This window comes from Excalfactoria chinensis, chromosome 4 (genome assembly GCF_039878825.1).
Source record: "Excalfactoria chinensis isolate bCotChi1 chromosome 4, bCotChi1.hap2, whole genome shotgun sequence".
In the NCBI taxonomy this organism is placed as follows: domain Eukaryota; kingdom Metazoa; phylum Chordata; class Aves; order Galliformes; family Phasianidae; genus Excalfactoria; species Excalfactoria chinensis.
Window position 1 is genome coordinate 23,874,266 of NC_092828.1, and position 25,528 is coordinate 23,899,793.

The 25,528-nt window shown below is 35.2% G+C and overlaps 1 protein-coding gene across 9 annotated transcripts in view; it reads right to left on the minus strand.

The window, feature by feature from the left end:
- FRYL (FRY like transcription coactivator) overlaps positions 1-25,528 on the minus strand; it is a 158,478-nt gene that overhangs the window by 41,317 nt on the left and 91,633 nt on the right. For 8 of the 9 annotated variants that reach the window (XM_072334014.1, XM_072334013.1, XM_072334017.1 and 5 more), the window contains 24 exons: positions 23,083-23,186; positions 22,355-22,463; positions 20,631-20,717; positions 19,803-19,974; positions 18,987-19,119; positions 18,648-18,755; positions 17,759-17,996; positions 16,951-17,136; positions 16,761-16,847; positions 15,642-15,910; positions 14,971-15,166; positions 13,559-13,683; positions 12,128-12,185; positions 11,073-11,164; positions 10,543-10,715; positions 9,936-10,096; positions 9,301-9,411; positions 8,226-8,380; positions 7,874-7,973; positions 6,480-6,648; positions 5,061-5,320; positions 4,241-4,381; positions 2,363-2,531; positions 1,157-1,241 (listed from right to left, as the gene is read on the minus strand). In XM_072334014.1, the coding sequence (XP_072190115.1) occupies positions 1,157-1,241; positions 2,363-2,531; positions 4,241-4,381; positions 5,061-5,320; positions 6,480-6,648; positions 7,874-7,973; positions 8,226-8,380; positions 9,301-9,411; positions 9,936-10,096; positions 10,543-10,715; positions 11,073-11,164; positions 12,128-12,185; positions 13,559-13,683; positions 14,971-15,166; positions 15,642-15,910; positions 16,761-16,847; positions 16,951-17,136; positions 17,759-17,996; positions 18,648-18,755; positions 18,987-19,119; positions 19,803-19,974; positions 20,631-20,717; positions 22,355-22,463; positions 23,083-23,186 (3,488 nt within the window). Of the gene's footprint in view, positions 1-1,156; positions 1,242-2,362; positions 2,532-4,240; positions 4,382-5,060; positions 5,321-6,479; positions 6,649-7,873; positions 7,974-8,225; positions 8,381-9,300; positions 9,412-9,935; positions 10,097-10,542; positions 10,716-11,072; positions 11,165-12,127; positions 12,186-13,558; positions 13,684-14,970; positions 15,167-15,641; positions 15,911-16,760; positions 16,848-16,950; positions 17,137-17,758; positions 17,997-18,647; positions 18,756-18,986; positions 19,120-19,802; positions 19,975-20,630; positions 20,718-22,354; positions 22,464-23,082; positions 23,187-25,050; positions 25,127-25,528 lie in introns of those variants that run through there. The other variant, XM_072334018.1, reaches the window with a different exon arrangement.

Here is a 25,528-nt window from a genome sequence, read left to right on the forward strand (position 1 = left end):
AGGAAGTCAGAGAAACTGAAGTGCCGAAAGCATAATTTCCAAGCTCTTCTGACATAGCTTCCATAACTCCTTCATCTTTTCAAGCCCAAGTACACACAGTATATCATATCCAAAAGCACTTACTCTAGGGAGGTTTTAGACAACACTACAACAGATGCCAAAACTTTCACAGACTTTCAAAACTGTCATCATTGCTTTAAAAGCTTCTTCAGCTCAAGCCTGAAAAGCAGTCAAGTACTGCCAGGTCTGTGCCTGGGTAGGACAAATTCTGAATGACACCTCAGATTTCATAATTTTATACAATTTGATTTAATTGAAGTATGAGGCTCTGTCAATGTCTCTGTCAATACATTTACCAATTTAATTATATTGATATCATTATCCTGGAGAAGAAAATTGTTCAAATGGGAAATTACATTGCTATAATTAGAGAAATACAATTACTTTTGTATTTGCTGCAGAAATATTTCTAAGGCTTGGAAACAAGTCATCACAAAGTAAGCTACATTACAGCTACATTACTCTACAGTAATGGCCTGTGCACACATTTTCTAATGCTAATTAAGGAACCCTTGCTCCTCTTTCACTGTAAGGTTAGCTAGCTCACATTTGACACACAATGAAAGCATGCCCACAGCAGCTTTGAGTTTGCATCCCAACTAATTCCACACCAGCTCTTTGCTTTCCACTACACTCACACTAGTATTACTATTTGGGAAGTTCCTCCCAAAGATGACTCTAAAGAAGCTCAGAAATTAGGGAGGGAGGCATCCCACAAGATCCCTTGTAGCTGCAAGGGATCTTGCTACACATAGACATTAATATGTTGTACGTGGGAGAACTTGCTACATTACTAAACTGGTTGTTTTGCCTTCAACATATCCATACACACATACAACCTAATTTCTCTTAGGTAAACACGTAAGTGATAAATAACTAATTTAGACACCTAGCTACAGCACTGCAAAGCCTGACCATAAATCCCAAATAGTATTCCAGTTTGTTTTTTTTTTTGCTTAAAATCAAATTGTACTCTCTTGCAGAACTTAAACATATATTTCCTGCAGCACAGACATATCAAAGCCATTGAGATGCAAGTAATTATAAAAGCCACCAGGAATCCTTGTAATTTAACTATCTCTGAGGAGATACTTACTTCTCTTCAATGCTGTCTTTTATATGTTTACTGTCAGGGTTGCCATCTGTGGGAGCTACCATTGTATTGCTGCTAGAAGTGGTACCTGTTAATTATGGACAAAGACATTGGAAACTGAATAAAAAAAAGCAAAGCAGACTTAAGCTATATACAATGACCCTTATTTTCTTGTCCGTGCCAGGACTCCGAAACAGACACATGCTATAGCAACAAGCACAAATACAAACCAAGCAGCAGTGATTACTTTCATGAAGGAGAAAGAAAAATTATTGCATAGAATAAAAGATTCTCAACTGCTTCAGTAATCTCACTAACTGGAAAATAAAAAAAAGCAAATAATTCCAGGAATCTCTAAGTCTTCAGAGTAAATGAAGCAGAAAGGCTTGTTTTTGAAGCAGGATCCAGATATCTCCTTCTTTCTTTCCTTTATTCTATTCATCTGTAAAATGCAGTTGGACTTTGGTATGCAGTTAATTCAAAATACAAACAGATTAGGGATTAAAACCTAGCAGTGTTCAGTGAAGCGTATATCAATCTCTTTTTAAGAGAAACTATCAAACATCACAGTTACCAGATCATAATTGTGAAAAATTATGCACTTTCTTCTCCCTACTTTGTTACTCTCAATAAACACTAAAGTATAAATAAGTGCTCCATACTATTTTAAATACGTTTGAAATACTTTCATGAACAAATACCAACGCGAGCACCTTGTTATCCAGATAATCCCCAGATGATAGGCCCAGGCTGCTTCAGAGCACTGACAGCTCTGCAGCAGAAAAGCTAAATCCTTGCTTAGATACTCCCATCCACGTCTTATGTGGCTCTCTTTGAAAGATGCTTTGCCAAAAAAATGATTTAAAGCTGTATTTAAAGATGTAAACTGTCCCCAGCTGTTTCGCTGGACAGATACAAAAGTGATATATTGAGGGTAAACAGATGTGCAAGATCTGAATGCAGACAAAATCTAACATAGATATCAATACAATCCTGTTCCTTGCAAGTCTTTCAGATACTCTTTAATAAGAACTCTGGATAATCTAAAACCTGCCCACCTTTTAAAATGGAAATTCTATCATACTGTAAAAGAAACACAACACTGTACTTCTATTAAATACTTACAGATGAACTCCAGTATTTTAAGTGTTTAATAGACACATGTTTGTCATTGCCAGCAATAATAGTTTAAGCTCAATAAATTCTCACCTGAAGTGACAGAAGGGATTTTATAGCTGGAAGTAATGCGGTAATACGGTGGATTATCCATATGGGTGACTCCTGAACTGACAGGATCTGTAAGCTGAAGTTCGCTCACCAGCTCTTCCAGTAGTTGCATTGTTTTGTCTCTACCCAAATAAACAATAACTTTCTTTACCTGCCATCAAATAGAGAAGTATATATACATAAAATAGTAATAAACATAAATACAATTCTTACCTTAGTTATTTGTAGAAAAATAAATAAATGAAAGATTTGATCATCTCAACTCATTAGAACCACTACCTGCCTGCAGTGCCAGTGAGGATACCTGCAACTTAGCAAACAAAATCACTTCCCACAGACAGAAACACCAGCAAGCATCAGAAACACCACAAAAATTTATCTTAGTTCAATGACCACTGTTTAAGAAACAAAATAGCTTTTTCTAACACAGGTTTTAGCAGCATCTGAAATTAAGATTTGGACAGTGACACTAAGGAATTAGTAAAATGCCAAGCAATTTAGGATGTTTGACTCACGGACTTATTTTATCTCTTGGTTCAAACTATATTGGAAAGTTTTGGGGCTTCACTGCTAGATTTTCTGATTTGCAATGAAAACAACTGCCACCCAATGAACGTAATATGACCTTTGTAAGAACACAATATTATAAGTCCTATATATTCACAGACAAGCATACATACATATAAAAATATTTACTTATCACAGATACCTTTCTTTGTTTACTTCACATCTACTTTTTTGTACTGTTAACAAAACCTATTACAATTCTCTGAAGAAAGTATTAGTTATGGAGCCATCTTATTTTTTCCCAACAAACAGAAATTATCTGTGGCTGCTGATTTGCATATTATGATGGAAAGGAATTGATCAGTGCATATATGGAATGAAATCAATCTAAAATCAGCAATCGATCTCCAAGGTTCTTTTCCTTCTTCTTCAAAACCAGATGTTCACTAAATCTTATCCTTTTAAAAACTTACTTACTAAATAATGTCTATGGTCCATCTAGGACACACTGAATTTTGACAGCTTACAACTGATAGATGGCTTTGTTTCAGACCTATCACTGAGTAAATTGCAGTAAGTTACTGCTACTTTCATAACCAGAAGACCACCAGCGTCAGAGAAATTATTTTCTCAGAATCTTTTATTTCACTTTACAAATCCTTGGATTATTCGTCTTCAATGGCAGGCTTCTTTAATTTCAAAAGTTCTACAGGCTTTCAGCATACCATATACTTATTACACTGAAAAATATTCTTTGCCTCTTGAACTTGTCATTGAAATAGCAAAAGGTTTCCTTTGCCAGGGACAGCTAGTGTCCATTTAATCCCATAAGCCTATTTCTAGAATTAGTACACTAATCGCAGAAAGGCTGAAGTTGGCAGGGACCTCTGGAGGTCCTGCTGCTGTTCAAGGAGAGTCACCCAGAGCAGGATTCCCAGGAGCACGGTCCAGACAGCTTATAGGAATCTCCAACAGAGAGAATAGATAGAACCTCCCCTCTGTGGGCAACCTGTGTTAATGCTCAGTCTTTACCTGCAGAGCACTGCATCAGCTCCCTGATGATGAAAGGGAAGCTCCTGTTTTTCAATTTGTGCCCTCTCCCTCACCCTGGCACTGGGGACGGCCTACGAGAGTCTGGCTTTTTGCTTTGTACCTTCAAGTTTACGTACATTTTGTATTTCATTTACTCATTGTACACATTGGTCATAAAACAGGGGGTGATACAATTACACAGCTAGATTTGGGTATCAGAAATACTACGTCATATTTTTTGCTTGGTGATCTTTACTGCTAGAGACTCAGTTAAATTCTAAAACACCAGTAACACTAAGGAGACTCATACAGTATACTTACATAAGGCAAAAGGCTGGGTTCGCTGTTCACTCCACAGATACTGATCAGGAAGTGCAAAATTATTTTCAGATTCTTTGGCCAGCTGTCTGCCAACGTAGTCCAGACATTTTCGATCTCAGACCAAGCCACTTCATCACCGTACTGGAAAACAAAGTGAAGATCTCTCTTGAAAACTCCAGCAGAATTTTTGTTTCAAGATTTGACCAAAAACATCATCCATTTTTGGGCATATTTGCAACTCCATTTTCATTCAGCAAAAATAATCTTATCAAATGGAATGTATAGGGTTGCAATCAGATATTCAACTAAAAAATCTGGTCATGTCTCTTTACTAGAATTTTATAAGAGAAATACCCCTCACTTATATCCCATCAGTCAACATCTTGCTAGTTTTATGTTTTCATTGCTCTCTTTTATTTTCTTACCATTTTAATTAAAATATTAAAAACTAAAATAAGTTTTGTTATTTATATACATTAACTATATTATTTTAGAAGGGCTGCTCCAAAAGTAACGCCTCCCACTTTATTATGTTGGTCAATGATACTAGAAGTTGATGCTGATGGAATGGCAGCAGAGGCTGAACTTCCCCAGCAATATTCCATTATGGTTTGTTGCCCTGTTATGGATGGCAACAGAGGGGCAGACTGACAAAACAGTATCTGAGATGGAAGTGTGTACATAGGAAAGGTGTGTAATTTGGCTATTCACAAGCAAGCAGACTAATATAAGCAGTAACTCCTGGAAGTCTGTAACACAGTATCTCTGAACAGTATTCTCCCTAAACCCAACAGTCCCTTGAATACCAATTAGTTTTTACCTTTGCAGTCATATACATGAGGTTGTTCAGGACCATGGCTGTAGCTTGTGGTGATCCCCAGCCTTCTCCTCGCAGCCAGCGCCTACTGTTTACCATTATTTCTCTATCCTTCAAAGAATCTTCTTCATCTTCCTCTTGCCGACGAATGGTTGGCAAAGGTTTCAAATCTACCAGCTCAATATTGTTCATCCACGGCAGCAGATAATGCAGCATTACCTGTCTCCCAGCTGGGTGAGCTGTTTGGATTCTCTGACTTACTTCTGTGATTCAAAGATATATATATAATTCAAAGATATACATAAATGGTGCGTCATTAATCAGAATTGTTTTGCTAATAACAATCCCTACTATGAATCCAGTACATCACACTAATATAAAAAAAACACTGATACTGACATAATTCTTTTGTTTAACTAGCCAGTACTACTTCATAACCATCATCAGTATTCTTCAATTGACTCTTCTGTCAAACAGCATGGCTGAAAAAACTGAACTGCTGTATGCACTCACACACACACATTTGTATGCACAAACAAGAAAGCGTGTACTGGGTTCTGTGCAGCAGTTTGTTAACTGCTGAAAGCTTCATGCTATTTTCATTTACCAATTCTTGCAAAATACAAGCTAGTTTTATTTGATTTAGTAGCTTTTTCATTGAAAATGGAAAACAAAATCCAATCTGTATGTGCCAGCTTCAATTCTATGGAGAGGAAAACACAAGTAATGCTTTCCTGGACAAAAAAATGTCCTGATGAAATAAGTATGCACTGCATGTTGCACAATTAAAAACATGGTAAACCAGTCTGATAAGCAGGGTTTCAGCACTGCTCATTTCTTATATAAACAGTAAGGAAAAAGCAATTCAAGTCACCCAGGGGAAAAAATACACTATAATATATCATACTGTGTTTGGTAAGTATTAAAAATTACTAACTAGAGAAAAATTCCTCTAATTGAGGAGACAGCTGAATACCTAAAGCATGTAAAGAATATGTCAAAAAAGCACTTTAAAACTTCTCTTATATTTGTCCTTGCATCTTTTTTTTTTTTAATTTATGCAAGAGATTATTATTCTGCAACTATTTAAGATGTCACAGAATATTATTTTTAAGTGATCTACTGTAAACAAAGATACTAGAAAGAATTACAGAAGAGGAATTTTGAAAACCAATTATTTTATTAATACATGGTTTCTCTTTAGTATATTAGAAAGTCATAAAAAATTATTTAATTCATTCAGTTTCTTCTTTAATATATTACAAATAGGAATAAACAAAAAATCTAACTCAGTAAATTCAGTTTTCTCCACTTACTTTGAAGACATCATCATGCGTTCCTTATTTTAGTGAGCTATGAACTATACGTTCTGTAAAAGATTTCAGACTGATTACCCTTATATTGATTTATTTTAAACCATACCTGAGAAAATGGCAAGCGTTAGCTCAGGGTAAGTCCTTGCCAGTTCTTCTGACAGTTGATAGTATGACACAGAATAGAGATGTGGTAAAGGAGAAGGCTGACCCAAAACTCCATCCGTCCTCTGAACTTCCAGTTTGTGAGCATAACGGAACATCTTTGGTTCCAAGATCTACAACAGCAATGTTCAGAATTTGAAGCTCTGTACACAGTTACATTAGAAGTCTTTGTTAAAAAAATCACCTTTGAAATCTAAGCATTTACTCTCATTTAATGCTTTGTATCTGACAGATCTCCATACATCTCCTGTGTTCACAAGCACTGTGGCAGTTCCACCGAATAGCTAACTCTCATTCCATTTGATGCATTTTCAATGATAAATTCTTGAGGTTTGCTTTCTCAAAATAACTTAACTTATCCAACATATATTTTTCCATAACAAATTGCAAAATACTATTGAATACTTTTATTTCCAAACAATATTAATTTCTGCTTGAAGCAAAAATAGAAGAAACACAATCTCTGATGTGCCAAAGATGCAGAAGAAGGCTAAAGCAGTTCAGCACATCCAAAATTAACTTTGTCTGGTCTTAAGCAGCAGTGTTCACTTGATAAGAAAGATGGAACTGAAAGGGAGAATGCTGAGTTCTGACACATCAGCAACAGCATGACTTCAGAAAGGATTTTACTGCTTAATTTAGCTGACAAGGACCCTGGGAAAAACATCTAAGATGACTTTTGGTATGAGCTATGAGCAGTATATACAGTTAAATATACATATACATATATACATATATATACACATATATATACATATATACATATATACATACATACATACATATATATATATATTAGTGCTGCCTGTATTACCCCTAAATGGCCTTGGAAAGGAATTAGCAGAAGTAAATGGCTAACAACATTTCTGCTAACACCTCTCCGTGTTGATGGATATGGGAAATGTTTGGCACCAATGCAAAAATCACGACACTGACAGCTACATCAGTAAAGAGAGCAATGGAACAGAACCAACACAGTTCTCTCTGAGATGCTTTTAGAAGAACTGATCTATACAACACTTTATTGTAGTGTCGAATCAGAAAAATCTTCATTTAACTTATTTATCTTAAAAAGCACATGGTATGACAATGTAGGTCTTTAGGGCTTACTTCTTGAAAACAGACACATGTTGCTGACATCTGCTTAGGCCAAGTAAGGATACAGGCTAACTATGTATAAAAACAGAGAAGAAAAACATACATCCCATTTTCTCAGAGAAAGAACAACTAAATAATACCAGAAATATCTTTGTGGGTTTTGCTGCTGTTATTTGCAATGCACAGAGATCATTCTAATTTTTAAAATAAAAACAATTGAATCAAAATCAGCTTACAAACCTGTAATAGTTGCATAGCAACTTCATAGATAGCCCTAGTAGAATCAGCTGCTTTAAACAGTATCAGATTTAGAAGGGTCACTGTATCACACTGGTAATCCCTAGGGAAAAATTGCAAGCATGAAATAAATAACATTAATTTTTTTTTTTAATTATTATTATTTTCTTATTTGAATGTATTAAGTAAAAGCTAATTCATAGGGGATATGATACAGAATAACCTAGCATTCCGGAAAGCTTCTCTAGTAACACATACACACAGGAAGGAGTGTTCTCTATTCTTTAAGGGAGGAAAAAATGTTCTAAATGAAATTACACTTGGAAAATGATAGTTCTGAAAAATTCTGTAGTACCTGTTTTGAAACACACTGGCTATGGCCTTAAAGCAGCCAGCTGCTACCCTCTTGGAACCTGTATAGCACCGGTCTACGGCCCAGTACATGAGGTTACTCTGGTCAGGGTTGAGTTCCAAGAGCAGCGTAACTGCCTCACAGCCCAGCTGGTGAACCTGCATTCAGAAATGAACCAATTAAAAATAAAATAAAATAAAATAAAAAAATAAAAAAGGGCCAACTTATAAAAATGGCATAAAAGAGGGAAATAGATATTTAATCCAAAACATCTGTAATACGCAAAAATTATTCCAGCTAAAAATAATGAGTCCACAGTTAAAAATAACAACAGTTAATCTATCAAACTGTTTAAAGCCCAACTTGTACACACAGTAAAAGATTACCAAAGTAATCAACTAGAGTAAGCAGAGAAAGTAGACTAGTAAACAACTAGATAGCTCTAACATTCCTTTTTCTCAGTTCCAAGCCCATATTGTGCTATTTGCTCTTTTCTGAACACAGGTCTGAAAGCATCAGATACAGAAAAGCACTTAAATATAGACAGGTAATCCACTGTGGGGTACAAGGGACTGATCCATCTGGAGACTTGCATAATCCCCTGAATCTAGCCACTGGAGCAATAATTTTATGCTATCACAGCATTAGTGCAATGGAGGCCCTATCTTTTAGATGTAAAGCTTGCCTTAAACTTGGTCTTCAGAATTCCATAAGTCCCCATCAATGGACTCTGGAGTCTCATAGACATTACATTAAAAATCTTGTCTCCTTTATGTTTCTGAAGGTTGTGCTTATTATTACAATTTCATCTAGCTGATTAGTTTAGAAATTACAAGAAATCTGTTTCAGTCCTTTCCTCCTTAGTTCTGCTTTGTCTGTACTCAGAATGTGCCCCATGACTGCCTTCCTCAGCTTGGTGATAGTGAGTGTTAAGGAGAAGGCAAAAATATGCATTCCCAAAAGCTTTAGGCATAGGCCACTCTAAAGCCCTTGGGTCAATGTGACCACAACAATTCATGAATGCCTATGCTGAAAGTACTGATAGTTTGCAAACCAGTATTTACATTGCCTGCATTACCTTCTTATCCTGTGAATCCAGAATATTGTCCAGCCATTTGTATAAATAGCCATCAGATGAGAGCCCAACATTATCTGCCACAGGACCACAGCACAGTACAGCAGACATAGCCTTTAGAAAGTAAAACAGTACATTTTAATAACTCAGATACAGCAGATGTGTTTTTATCAAGCCCATTAAAATCCCAAAAAACGATAGTATTTTCTGACAGATGAGAAACAGTACAGCTAGCAAAAAATGAATTACATCTTGGTAAAGAAATACTTCAATCAAATCAGGTTATTCTGAAATAATAACAGTTTTGCAGTTAAAAGTGAAAAGCTGACTAATGCAAGAGTTCGTATGACATTTTTTATGATTAACAAACTTTATATGAAAGTCTTTCTCCTTGGGCAGCTGAGAAATCACGGGAAGTCAACATTTACCAGTAATTTTAAGTAATTCTTATTCTAAGTGCAATGGTTTAAGTATGCAAAAAAAACAATTATCAAAAATGAGCAAGTAGGTAGAACAGAGAAATAAAGTCAGAAATGACAAGGATATGAAAACCTTCCTCACAAAGCTGAGATGTTAAATGTACATTAGCAGAATCAACATGGGCATTTATTTTCAAAGTTCAAAAAGTATTAAAATACCTTTAATGCACAGTATTGGTGTCTGTTTATTTGCATGTTCCTGTCACTGTATCTATCCAGGGGAGTAAACATGATACTAAAAGGACCTGCCCAATGACTGAACAACATAAATAGACTGTGGCGGAGACTTTGCTGTGGAAAGACACTTCTTCTCTGGTGGACTGTAAGAAAAGCAAATAAAAGTTAGAAACACTTTTTGTACCATTTTTTTAAATGATGTACATAAAAGAGAATCAGAGTCAGAGAATCAAAGGGAAACAATAAAGACACACTATTTCAAAATCATAATAACTGGACATAATTTTACTGTTATCCTGCTAAACATCACAGAGGTATTTATTAATCTGAGATATTTATTAATCTAAAAGATGTAAATGCATTGCCAGTCAAGAAGACTTTTGTTAAATGAGAAAACTACTTGTAGCTTCTAAACAGTATCAGACACCTCTCTTAAAAACCCTCATTGCTGAAGCTGTGTTCAGAACTGATGGAATATTTTTATTAATGTATTCTGCAAATTCAGGTAAGTAGAATTTTTTGGTGCCTTTAAAGAAATAAAATAAAATGAAAACAGTCTATCAGAAGTTATCAAGATCTTTTTACATACCTGGAACATTTTGAATGATATTTGCCACTAAGGCACTAAAATGGCATCGGATATCTTTCAGTGTGTCAGAATCCTTTTCATTTTCTGCTTCTAGGAGTTGTCTTGTTAGATCAACATACTCCAGTAACGTGTTGTTGAGGGAATGTGTTTCATTATCAAGGCCACCACTTGCACTTAAAAACAAAAACATTAAACCGTATGCTAAATATACAACATTAAAAAAAACACAAAAAACAAAACCCAATCCTTATCTCTTTAATGGACATAAAACCTCCTCTTTACAAACACTGAATTCAAAGCAAGTTTTTCCCCAAGCTTTTTTTCCTTGCTAAATAAAAAACTCCAGTGATAGTAAACAAATAAGTCTCATTTTTCACAAGTCACTCATTCTTCCACAGAATTAGCTCTTACACTGGGACTAATAGATAATGAAGAAAATGCAATTTTAGAAACACAACTAATTAATGAATAATACTTCCCTATAGATATCTATAGTACAAAGTGATCCTGCTTATCAGTGCAGCCCCCACCTGTGACTAATGACACCAGCATCTGCCAACAGTTCAAATATTCGTACAAGCTGTACACGTAAAATATCCCGACGCCTGCGTCGTTTCATGTTCTGCTCAACAGAGGAAACGCAGAATTAGATGAAGTGGGAAAAAAATACATAAAACTGCATGGCATAAAGAAGTATTATTATATCTAGTCAACAATTAGCATGAATTATCAGGGGTGTAAAAATTTTATCATCAGTAACCAAAATGCCTGCCTATTTTAACAGATCAGGCAGTGAACAGTTATTCCTTTTGTAACTGCAAGATACACTAAGTTTATTATTACATGTATTAATGAAATAATACACTTTTTCTTTTGTCACTCGCCTGTCATGAAGTGTGACATACAAAATGACGAACTGCAGTACAATACCAATCTATCTGCGCATGTAAGACTAAGTAAACACACTGTACTCCAGTAACATTCTGAAACAAAAGTCATTTTCCTTCTCATCATCTGTATATAATTATGAATTTACTACGAATATGAATACAATAGTTACCACAAAAAAAATACTGAATAATTAATTATCTGTGTTTGTGTTTACGGAGATCATTATGTCTGTAGATACCTAAAGGGGCTTCTAAACCCTACAGTAAAACATCCTCTCCATCAGAAGATTTTCATTCAGGGCAGACTGTTGAGCTCACAGCCATTTCCATTTTAAAGAACTAAACAAAGCTGGTTGACAGTAGAAATCAATGCCATCTTAGGAACTACTATTTGCAAGCAGTATTTAACTATGCTAAACTATATTTAGGCAACACAAATTTAAGAATGTGGAAAAGCTTATAGTAATTTCTAGTCATCTAAAACCAAACTCCTTTGATATAAGAATAATACAGAGTTCAAAACAGAACTCTTCTACTGTAAACAGCTCACACAAGCTTTAAAAAGTAACATTTATATTTGTTAGCTGGTGTATTGACAGCTTTTAGTTGCAGTAGCATAACTAATAGTTATTTACTATCATTTCTGAGAAGACAGATAAAACTCTGTGCCGAATACAAGAAAAACATCTAATTACCTCTGGCCTTCTTTCAAGTGCTTCCTTAATTATAGGATGTAATTCTTCTATTAGTTCCCTGAATTAAAACAAAATAATTGAAAGAATATGAACAACCATTAAGTTAACATCTCAACTCAAAGATGTTTCATAATGAGTGTTAAAACTTTATTTAAACACCCTTAGGTTTTACTTGTAGCTTTCTGAACTAAATATGCATTTACAAGAAATGTTTCCGAGATTTCCCTAATTTAAATACAAACCACCAAATGGATTTCTCAATAATTACACTAGATTTTCATTTAGAAAGTTCTAAGTTATACTTCTATCAGATACTGTTTTCATTCACTTTCATATTCAAGGTTTAACAACGCCTCAATGCTGCAATAGATACTATTGGACAAAAACGATGCTGGCAACTGATCATATTATGTTCATGCAGCTGTCACTATCCATTTAGTGTTAATAAACATTGCTTCTCTAAGGTCAATAACGATATGCTGACAGATTAGTCAGTCTAGTCTCTGTGAAAACCGAAAAGCAATGTTTTGATACTGTGGTTACATTCCCAATTTGTTCTGAAGCTTCACAGTCTTTTCTCAGTTCCTTCGGTCAAACTCCAACTATCTCATGGTTCCATGAAGAGGAGCAAAGGAATGGAAAAGAGACTGGCAGCGTGGATCTATACAGACAGCCCAGTAACCTAAACCTTACTAATTCCACTTTTATAATCAATAGCATAGTAATTAACACCTCTGCTTTAGATCTGCTGCAGTGAGTCCCACATTTTTCTGTGTACTTCCTGTGCTGTTCTAATTTAAACATACCAAAAGCATCATCCACTGAAGTTTTCATGCGAAATGATTGGATTCTCCTGCTACAGGGGTTTTCCTTCTAGAAACGTGTTAAAGTGTTCAGAAAGTTGCAAAGACTTTCATTAAATTACATGAGACTTAAGCATGGTGATAGTTTCATATTTTTGTTCATATTAACAACAACAACAAAAAAAAAAAAAGAAGGTTCTTTTTTTGTTATTGTAAAGGTTTTTTTGTAAAACACACTAAAAGTTTGGCTTTCAGTGGAGAGCACACAATGAACAAGACAAGCTCACGTGAATAGTAATAGAAAATAAAAGAGAAAATGAGTATTCCAGCAGGTTTAAGTGGTGTTATCAATTATCTTTAGTACCTCTATAACCATGACTGTAATTAACATTGTAAATGACAGTCCATAGTCTGTTCCTCCATAGGGCAGTCTTAAATATCAATAAAAGGCATGAAAATAATAAAATTAGTTCAGCTTCTAAAAATCATTGTCATGCAGCTAAGTGCTAGAAAAGAACGATAATCAGTTTTCACAGATTTTTTTAATGCTTAAGAAGGCCTTTTTCTGAGTTCTGTTTCCCCAGCTTTGTATTCATTAGCATAAAACCAGATGAAACACAGCAATTACCTAAAAGCTCCTGGGTTGGTCCTGCCAAGTCCCAGCACAAGGGATTCCGTAATTTCCATGCTCTCAGAGCGCATCATTGGAACTATGTGCTTAAACAAGGAAGAAGGGGATGGAATGCCAATGATCTAAGAAGAAAATCAGAATAAACCTGAATGAAGAAGTTATCCAACGTGCAGGTAACAGGATTAAAACATCTGCTGCAATATCAGGTTCTCAAGCGCTGACTTGAACTACTCATGATAAAAACAAAGTTTTGGGCCTTTAGCGTGGAAAACAAATTTAAAAAGCCTCTGGGGAGGCTCCATCCCATCTGTTCAGTAACCTACTGAGGCTCTGTGCTGACTACACAAGAGAGCCGAAATAGATTGTTAGTGACTAGGGCCAATGACTCTTCAGAAAGAGCCGAGTATGCAGCTATGCAACACCTTCACAGGCAGCTGAGAGGCAACAGCACTAGATATCTTTACATCCTCCATGTGAGAGGCAACTCCAAAAGTTTGAAAATCAAAAATAAACAGTGACTTAGAGGTTTATGTGGCTATCTTTGGATAACATCTTTCTTAGGTTCTTTCACATTTAGCTTGAAGACATTCTAATTATAGGAACGTTTCCATACTTCATCTTCAGAGAAAAACTTCAATGAGAACTTTGTTAGCTCACCAATTCACACATGCATGATCAGTTTAGAGAAGAGCTTACAAACATCTTACAAGATCTTCTGTTTCTTTAAAAGGAAAAGTAAGCCTGTTAAGATTTCATTTTGCAGTTTCTCAGATCTAAGGATAGAATGTTGGTAACAACTGGAACAGGCTGCTTCTGCCAAAAATCTGCTGTACAATCTATGAGTTATCTTCACTGCCTTTTTCCTATCTGCTACGGGAAGCCAAGGAGGAGATGGAAAAAACACAAACACCAAACACAAAAGAACACCCAACCACACCTGCAGGTAACCTGAAGTAATGCAGACAAAACCGTGGTTAGGAAAAATATAACAAAGTATAGAGCCTGAACAGAACACTGCCTCAGTTAGTGGAGAAGTGTGAGGCTATTTGCTCAGAATTACAGAGGTCTCCTGACAGGAAAAAAGAAAAAAGGAAAATTTAAAAAAAAGTAAATAAAAAGAACTGTAGACAAAAGGTTTTCTCATTATCACCAGATAAGACTTTGAAATTGGATTAATGTTTTCAATATGTGATTAGATGAAAAACCACAAGTAGAACTGCCTCTACAGTATGGGCTGGAAGTAACAAACTGAATGTTATCCAAAACAAATGAAAAAAGGCATTGTAAACATATTTTCAGACAAATTACACAGCCTTCTAAGAATCATGATAGCTGTCGTAAGCCTCAAGTGGTTCTACTTGCAATAAAACGTAGTTGCAGTATTTACAGTAATCATCAGAAGAACCTACTCTTGAATCAATGCTATAACCACTGTCAGGGGTAGACGCCAGCGTCTCAGGAGGGGAACATCTCACAGAGCCAGTGGAAGTAGAGGAGCTTGAAGAAGATGCTGCACTGCAGCAAAGAATCAGGTAGTTTCTCCAGAGCCCAATGTAGGAGTCACTGCTTGTAGTCGTATTCACTTTCTTTGCATTGATAGGGCTGCTATTTAAAGAAAAAAAAGCTCAATATAGTAAATAATGCCTATGAGGTTTTGTTTCTGCATTGAATTTATTTTTAATTTGTGTGTCTTTGTTTCTGCAACTGTTAACGCAGTATACAGACTAAATTATTCAGAACATACTTGTACATCAATAATGCATGCTTTTATAGTCAAACTTGTTCAACTACAATATTGCCTATGGCAAGAATTAACCTTTACAGCAGATAATATTTTTTTCCAAATAGAACCGCTCTAACTTTTTGTTATATGAAGATGAATGAAATCCACAGAAATATTAGGAGTGCACACTGCCTCACCGAAACATTACAGCATTAGAATGATGATGATGAATCCTTAAAGAATATCATAGTATCATAGTATCGTGCGAGTTGGAAGGGACCTTAGAGATCGAGTCCAACTCCCAGGTTTCGATAATACAAGTAAATTAAACTGGATCTCCTTCAGAAACAAGCTTACTTTATATCCACTTGTGGAGACAGCATCTGGAGTCTGGTATAAGCAAACATCCAAGCATAGCTTACAGCTGTTGGGCAGTGTTTTGGAAGATTTTCCTGCTTCATAAAACTTGAAAGGCTTATAATCCATGGATCTTGGCCTTGTGTCACATGTGCAAATATCCATATATGTGATGGACTGACCACATCAAACTGGTGGCTGATTGGAGAGGAACTCCAGTCAGCCAAAGTCTGTAAATCTACTGAACTGGGACAGTATAGTAAAGTAGTCTGTATGCATTGAAAAACAAAACAAACAAAACAACACACAATTAATTTCTGTGCATATTAAGTAATATTTTTTCATTGTTAGATTTTCATTCTGAAATGTCAGTGTCAAAGCCCCATTTAGGTATAGTTAAAACACACCACTTAATTCATGCTGTTTTAGAGAAATTTCTAATATGGGCAGTGACAGAAACACGTTGGAAAGGAAATAAATATTAAGTAAACTGTTAAAAAAAAAAAAGGAAAAGATAAAAGGCATTTGACTCATGATGACTTATTCTTCCAAAAGATTCCAGACTCTTAAAGTCTTATTACTGAAATACAACTCATTTCCTAAGCCTAAAGACAGCAAAGCTTCTCTTCAACCGTTAATAGCTTGACATAAATATATAACAAGGGAATTCAGCTCTTATTCAGCTATGTATAATGCTCTCATTGTGGCTAAAGGAAGCACTGCTTGTTAGACACTGCATACTGACAGAAAAAGTCAGTGGTCTTTCCTTCAATTAACTTGTAACCTGTGAACCAGATGGAAGAAAAAATAAAAACAAACCAGAAAAATTGTGTGTGTGTCTGTGAGATGGTAAGAACCTAATTGATCAGAAAACATACAGCGATACTGTCAGCCTCAAAACATCGCTCATTTTTAACTTGAAAAATAGCTTTGGAGGCCCCGGATGGTTATTTTGGTTGTTTGGTTTGGTGGGTTTTTTGTGTTTTTTCTTTTTTTGAAGCTGATAAACTGTTGATAAAATTAGATTGAATATGACGACACTGTGATTTAAAACATATACCAAAAGATTTAGAGAAATACATTCTCTTACTCTCCAGTTTAATACAGAACCCCTCCTACCTGATCAGCACCAGTAAGGTGTATGAAACTCTCCAGGATAGAAGCACTTTGTCTGTCCATTACATCTATAGCCAATTCATCATCACTCTAAAAAAATATAACCAAAAGAAATCAAAACAAAAAACATAAGAATCATAAACTGAAGTAAAACGATATTAAGCATTTACATGAATGGATAATCAACTCTTACCTTAGAAATTTCTAGAAGTGTGAACAAGGCCCTTACTTCTCTAAGCACGCTGACTGCTAATCTTCTCGTTGCAGGCCTTGTGCTGCAAAGAATGACCAAAGCAAAGCCTTCCACCACATGAAATACGTTGGAATAAAGGGTCCTTTCCAGAGGAAGGGTATGGGCAGCCCCACTGGAGACACCACGCTAAGAAATATCCACAGAAGTTAAACAAATAAAGGGAAAAGTAAACACAAATCATAGTGTCATTATTAGTGATGACAGAATTAATCATAAGATATTTAGGTCTTGTCTACTTGCCCTATTTGAAATTGTGAAAATGGCACGGTATCAGCTAGCTTGTTTTTTTTCTCTCTCTGAATTTAGTCCAAATACCGCAAGAAAGCCCTTCTTATTTTACTTCCTCGCATAAGTGATGCAATGAGGGCAAAATTTAAAAAGAGTAAATGACTCTCTCTCATATTTAATACTGTATGGAATTATTTCTTACAACTCTTACACCACTTTTCTATTTTTTATTGGAAAATGGTACATTTTTGCTATCTCTGCTGTTTAAAACTGCTACTTAGTATTTCCAATTCTGCACGTTGAATTTGACGTAAAGAAACATGTGGCAATTAAACAGTGTTTAGAGAGTAGTTAATATTAAACTAAACTTTCAGGAAAAAATAAAATAATAGGTCTAAATATCTTCAACACTGTAAGAAAGTAAACTGAATTTATATTACTTTAATTAAAAAAGGGATACTAACAAAACTGCATATAGATTAAATTATGTTGTGATATCAAAGGATTGTAATTAAAGTACCTGAGAATCTTGGGTTTTATTATGCATCTGGGCTGCTTGTTTCCACTGATTTATGAGCTGCACTAACATTTTTACTGCATTGTCAAGAAGCGTTGGGTGGATGTCAGTCACTTCACGCACAATAAAATATACAAATCCTGAAAGAACATCTTCTCGCCAATCTGGAAAATCAAGCATTAATGCTTGAAGTGTATTGAAAGCCAAGGCACGAAGTTCTTCATCCATATGAATTGTCAGTCTGTTTAGGAAAAAATACCAATATCATCAACCCTAGAATCACATACTCTTAACCAGCCTTTAGGAACTAAAAGTTTGATGCTGTCTTCTGTCTTTACTGCACAATGCACAATACTTCCACCAAGATGCATTCTCTGCACTGGATACATTTGTAACTAGCTAAGACAAGATCCTGCTAGAAATAGCGTGAAGGTATTTCATGATGTTATTGCTTTTCAATACTTCCTGTCTTCTATGAAGAAAAAGCATTACAAAAGCCTTAATTACTCTTGCCCACATTAACTAACATTTATATATGTATAATTCAATACCCTCTAGGCAAATGAGCTTGTAATTCCAAAACTTTAAGCTGAACTGTTCTCCTACACCAAAACTATGTTAAAAAATGAAATATAACAAATAAATAGAAAATATACATATATATTGCTCCAGTAATAAGTAAAGACTGCCTGCACATATCCCAACTATGTGTTCTCACTGAATGCTCAGACTACCTATCTGCAAACACAACTGCTGAAGACAGGCAAGAATAAGAGGGATCGAACTGTATGCAGTGGAACTGAACTTTACAGTGAGTGCTCCGACATGCTCTACATTATATAAGGAGCTTTTAAAAAGGAATATTCACTAAAAGTTATTTCATTTCTCTTACCTTGCAAGCAATTCAATGAGGTCAGTCCTGCTCATACCATCTGGAATCAATCTTGGAATAGCAGCAATACAAGTTCTGAATAAATCTATCTTAGGTTTTCTTTCACCCCTACAAAACCAGATTGTAAACCACAAAACAACAGGAAAATCCACGTCAGTATATCACGAAGATTTTTAATCTTTAGTTAAAACTTAAGAAGGTACTCGAAAATTTTTAGCATTAATAAAATCAGAATGAATTTAATATTCAAATAAAAGCCTAAATTTATAATGCATTAATGGGAAACATTACGGCACAAGAATAAAACAAGGAAAGTGTGACAGTGAATTTTATACGTACGTAATCATGTCTTCAGGTTCTTTATTGGACATCTGCACGCTAGTCATGCACATGGGCCTTCCAACTTCTTTGTCCAAATGCCTAAGAATGCTGTCCAGCGCTTTTCTGACTTGAGGATAGTATATTGACATTCCTGAAAAGGCAAACAGTTCCAACCACCTCTTTCACTATCGCGCGTTCTCACTTATTTTTCACATTCTTATTGAAATATATACCACATTCAGCTTAGGACAAATTTCTTATTGTACAAAACCTGTCATGAAACTCATTTTAAGCACCAGAAAGAAAAGAAGCATATCAAGCAAACAGTAGGAGGTATTTGATGAAAGCAGAAGTTTCCTTCAGGGAAGAACAAACAGAGAAGTAATAATTAGTTGCTTTTCTTATTTCTGAGTGTTTTAGTCCTAGCTTGAAACCGTCTCTATTTTAGAGACTGCTATTTCATCTGCAGAAGATCAACCAAACAAAGAGATAAAAAATGTCTCACTCCAACACAGCTGTATTTTGGAACATTCTAGAGTGGACCAAGGGAATAAAAATTGCCATGCCAATTACCAAACTGATCAGTATGTTGTGTGCTAATTCAGCAGTGCAAAACCGTTTTTAAGAAAGCCACAGATCTGGTCTTGGACACAAGAATTTCAATATTGTCTAGAGCTTCTCTCTAAGGAATCACGTTAAAACACGGTACCACCAAATTCTCCATAAAAATTAAAATAAACATAGAAATAAAGATACACGAACGCACTATCTGAGTATAACTGAGAACATATATGTACGTATTGGAATGTAAAGTCCCAAAAGTCCAGTACATACCTATAACTTTTGCTTCCTCATCTGTCAGTGTTTTATTAAGAAAAATTTTCTTCACACGCAGAGTATTTCCTGAGGGAAGAACAACTCCTGTTGTTGGCATTGGTGGTTCACCATCTTTCTGCTGTAAACTATCTGCTATGACAAGGAAGACTCTGAGGCCTATATTCATCCTCTTCAAAAGCAACAAATGGAAGAAAAAAGAAGCAGAAAACAAAAGGAATTGTAACATTGAAGTAACACAGATGAGGCAAAACACAAACTGCATTTTTCTTCTGTAAGCAGACAGCATTAGTGGGACAGGCATGATTTAAATATAATACCCATTAGTGTGATGAAAGTATCAAGAACAAAAATTCTAGTGTTCAATGCCTCCTCACATATCCAATTCCAGTCAACAAAACTGGCATGGACTAATATACTTAATGTTTTAGAGTAAACAGCATTAAAGGAGTCAATATGAATCATGAGAATGATACACTGAAGAAAGACATTTACACAACTCATCTAGTACACTGGGTTTGTAAGACCTGGGTATGATGTCCCTGAAATAAAGGCTTTGTGGTTAGGTTATACACACAAGCACATATACTGGGTTTACAGCTGTAATGAGTTGAAACAGCAGTAGAGTTGTCTCACCAGACATGGAACAGCAATTCTAGACAACCATTTATTTCTTTAACTAGTAACAGCAAGTTATTTCTTTAGTTTTATCTTTTTTGATAGTCATTAATCTGCTTTAATGTCAGCTCAAAAATAGTTAACTGCAGTTCCAAAAACATCACCCCAGGACCCCATTCCCACTGCATGCAAGTAATAACTCTGTCTTACCTCTGGATTAATTGTGAAGGTTTTAGGTGATTTTCCAACACTAAGAAGATCAAATATTATTTCTTTCATTGCAAAATCCAAGCGTTCCTACAAAGGAAAGTAAGTTTATACGTAAACTCTTGCTTATCTTTCTATACATATCTTAATTTCTTCCTTATAGGCCATGGGTGTCATGCCTTAGAAGTTTAAAAAACCAAAAATGATATTTTAAAAGTTTTAAGTTACATATTGTTACAAATTAATAATACTCTTTTTAAAATGTAATACAGTTCAACACTCTTTAATATAATATACTAAAAGTAAAATGCCAAAATACACTGTGTTGGCATTAATACACTGGTAAAGCCCATATGAGTTAGAAAATACATCAATTAAGGTTGCATTTGCAATCTCAGATTGGCTCCTTTTTGCATTACCATTCAGGCTCTCTTTGAATGGTCATATACTATTGGGCTTCCGTTTCAATCTGTACAAGAGATGTCAACTGAAAAAAAAAACCAACACTAAAATTGGCCTAACAAATGCATTTTTCTGTTTTTGTTTTTTTTTTTGTTTTTTTTTTTTTTTGTTTTGTTTTTTTAATGAATACAGCTCAGTTCTTGAACAAGTTCAGAAATGTAATATATGTGCTAGAAGGAAAAATGGAACAAATGAGTCTGATCCATGAGTCAACTGAACATTCCTTTGAAAAGCATATTTTATTCCTGCTTCTGTTAGGCAGCTCTTATTACTGATGACAGTTGAGTTATAGTTAAACAAAGTTTTCGCAGTAGGTTACTAATTATATCTAGTTCATTCTGAGAATGCCTGATTTCAGACCCTGGGATCTCATTAGTAGAAGTGTCAAATTGAAAACTCTGCTTGTACCCAGTTTGGTGAAAATCTATACCAAAGAACAGGAACTTCAGCATTTAATTTTTATTGAACTTTTCAGTTCTCCATTTGTTTAACACAGCATAAAAAAAAAGAAACTATTAAAATGTGTATTCAGATACAAATGCAAAGGAATAAAGTAAATAAAGCACAGGCTTTTACAGTTAGGATCCTTTACAGGTTCAAATATTTGATAATAAAAAGTAATTAAAATTTAGTTCTAAAATGAAGAACCCTAGAAAAAACAAACAGAGCATAATGGATTTTGTCTCCTGTTTTATCACTGTATAAACAGAAGTAGGACATTTTGGAAACTGAAGCGCAGACAAGCTATCTGTAAGATGGAAAAGAATAAAGTCTAATTTATAAGGTTACGGATGAACAAGATCCTGTGGGATCACCCCCTACATTTTGATATTAAGACAACAGAAGCAGCTAAAACAATACAAATTGCAACGTAATAGGAACTACACACCAACATACACGTTGCAATTTTTTTTCCAGCCTACAGAGGCTAAACTCCCTGCTAAATACAAATGGATATTAATATTCGGATACTTTTCTCTTATAAATATATTATAGTGGAATACACTAACTATATTAGTGTACATCTGTTACAGAGCAATACAAATGTAAAGACTAATCATCATGACATTTACAAAGCACAGTTATTGAACTTTAAAGGAAAATAATTATGCCAACTGAAGAAATGAACTAGTCAATCTATTGTTAATTGGGGAAGTTGTATTCAATATATCAAACTCTCCAAATATTTCAAAAAGCAGCCCATGATTTACATTTCTTACAAATAATGCTCACAATACTGTGTCTCTACCATGATATATTCTTACCTGAGCAATGAACTGAATAATCTTCACAAATATATTCAGAGGTGTGTCTCGTGGGACCACACTACGTGATCCTTTTGGGAAAAGTGCTGATACAATGCTCATGAGACGACTACGAGAATCGAGAAACAAACATAAAAAGTCAAAAACTTGCTTTAAGAATAATTTTTTGTAATTGCCTATTTGTTGGGATTCAAATCTGAAGGAGTGTGGGGCTGACTGCTATGTGACACAAAAGGCAGTACCTCCCATTTAAAGTACAGCCCTCTGTTGTTACAGGGAACATTATAATGAGTTAGTTTACATGGTGACCAAAATCTTGGTTTTGAGCTACTCAGTCACAGTCAGGAGGAGGAGCAAATGCTGAATGACTACTCCAAATTCTCACCTTGCTACTCTGTAAAAACATGTCTTTTTATCCTTTTCATTTCCAGCCTGCACTTAGTGATGGACCCTTCAGATCCTATTTCTTATGGTATTAGTAGTGTCTGTTAAATTAATTTCCTGCACTTTATCTCTCCCTCCCCTTACGTCATTGTATGTATAAAAAGGAGAGTGGACTCTCTTCATTCTCCTCTTCAAACTAAAAAAGTTCCTCTGGTTTTCTCTATTAAGAAGTCCTTGTTCCTCTACTTATCCAACAAGCCCATCCCCAAGGTGACTTCAGGATCTTTTTTAACATCCCAATGGAAAATAGAAACAACTTAGAACCCCTTGAACAATGAACTTACCTTTGAGTTACAGTGTTGCTTTCACATTTTATTCTAATAACATAAACCCACAACAACCTATACAAAGATTCCAGTGCAACTCGGGACATTTTAGGATCTTTATTCTGTAAAATAGAAGAAAAATACAGTTACTGTTGCCTGCGAGACATTCAGGAAACCATACTATTACTCTCCTGACGTTTGAGAATATTTTCAACTTGTTTTTAAGAATGAAAGCTGACATGTTTAATACTGACTATAAGTTTTACTGTGTATATTTAAAACCAAGCATGCATTGCGTATTTCCTATAGTACTTAAATACTTAACTAGTAACTTCAGATTGCTTTATATGCCTTTCACTCTGGAAGCAGAAGATTAACTAACAGTCCTCAGGATGAACACCAAGAGCATATTGCCTCAAATAACTTCTCTTAGAAAGCAATGGACACCCACTTTATAGCAAACTAACTAATAGTTTTCTGTAAAACATGGGAGTAGCTGCTTTGGATCAGTCACAAAGTCCATCTAAGTCCCAGTATTCAGTTTATGAGAGCAGACAGTAGCAGGTGCAGAAGAAAAAGAGTGCAGGGCAAGCATTAATAAATTATGCATGGTATGAAATTCTTTTTCATCCTAAAGTTTCTTCTAGGAGCTTAGCTTTGCTCCTTCTAGCTGTTTCACTGCTCAGAACACTGAGTGACAGTAACGTTTGTCATACCAACCACAGTAACCACTTTTTTTAGCTAAGGATGCTCACTGTATTTATAATCTTAGAGCGTTCAATAAAACTCTTGGAATTCACCACTAGTATTATGAACTGGGAATAAATGAATACCCAGTTGGAACTTTTTAGGCACTGCCTCAGTTTAAAAAAACAAAAATCTTTCCCATGTCTAGTGAAGTCTTGTTGTTTCAAGACACAATGTTTCTGCACAATGGCTTGAATACAATTAATTTCACTTTTTATGGCCTCAATCACAAGCCAGTCGCTCAGAGTAGCACTGCTACTTAGTCCTTCTGGGACAAGTAGAGTGTAAATTTGCAACAGACTCTGATAGTTTTGATTTCAACCAAACTGTGCCCCTTCCCACCACCCACCCTTCCACCCCCACCCCCCAAAATCTCAATTACATTATTATTAATCATAGTTTATCTACAGAGCAACGGTTCTTTATGTTCGAATTAAGATTATGAATTCCTCTGTGCATGCTTTAACAAAGACTACCCGTCATGCAGCATTTAGAACACACTTTTTTTACTAATAATAACCCACTTGAGTAATGCTCTGGTTTCCTTATATCTGATCATTCAAAGGGGAGAAATATTTACGGTTCAGAAGGAAACCAAAATTAAAAGAAATAAAAATAAGTTTAGGTAGCAGACACTTATGTAACATGGATTATAACATTCCATAGGTGAGAAGGTTTATCATTCTGATCGGTTCTGGTGAAGCTTGCTCCTTCGTCAGAAAAGCAAAGTGTGTGAATAGGCATTCACTTTTTAAAAGTGCAAGAACATCAAAAATGCAGCAGTGCTTCTGGACTTAAGCACTGGAAAGCTTTTCGTTTGGTCTACTTGTGGCACAGTTATTGTATACCTGCTGTTAGCATGCCAGTATTTCCTTTCCTCCTCAAGATTCCTGCATGTAGAATGCAGCAAACAAATCTGTGTAGCCCCACAGCCTGACTACATTTCAGCATTTTTAGCTGAAGTGTGACAGATTTTAAAGCATTCTCTTTTGTGGGTTGCTTGTTTTTTCCAAACACAGTTCTCTTTCAAATCCTAGAACTTTTCACATGGATAAACGATGTCAGAAAACTATGGAATAAACTTTCAAGAACTGCATCTCAGTTATAAAACAAAAAAAAATAAGAGCAAATCTACAATGGTCTTACATGACACATTAAAGACAAGTCAATGAACATATCTCAATGAAGGCAAGAAACAAAACAGCATTTTTTCCATGTTAGTCAAATGTAGTCACTTACTGAAGAAAGTACTTTTTAATACTGATGTTAAACTTTTCTTCTGTTCTGAACTAAAACATTTCCTACTTTTTAAAACCTGCAAAACCAACAGTGTAAAAGTCTTTCAAGTTAGTGCACTGCAAGTTGTTACAGTAAATCAGTTTCACATTTTTTATTGTGAAAACGCTTTCAAGTTTGCTCACATGCAAGACATTTTTTGGAACAAATTAACAGGAAAAAAACCCATACATTTGAATATGTAGTTTAATGCCAGTGGAAACATGCACTGTTGTTCAGGGAAACCAGGTGTGATACTGATATGCAACCTGACAAAGTCTCATCCTCATTCCCTAGGAAAAACTGATATCAGTTTTCTGACTTTCTCCTTTACTCCCTATCATGAAGAAAAGACCTTTAAAACATTCTGCATCCTGTGGCTTCTTAACAACGCCAAGAGCATTTTTTACAGAGAAAGGAGTGTACAAAACACAATGACTAA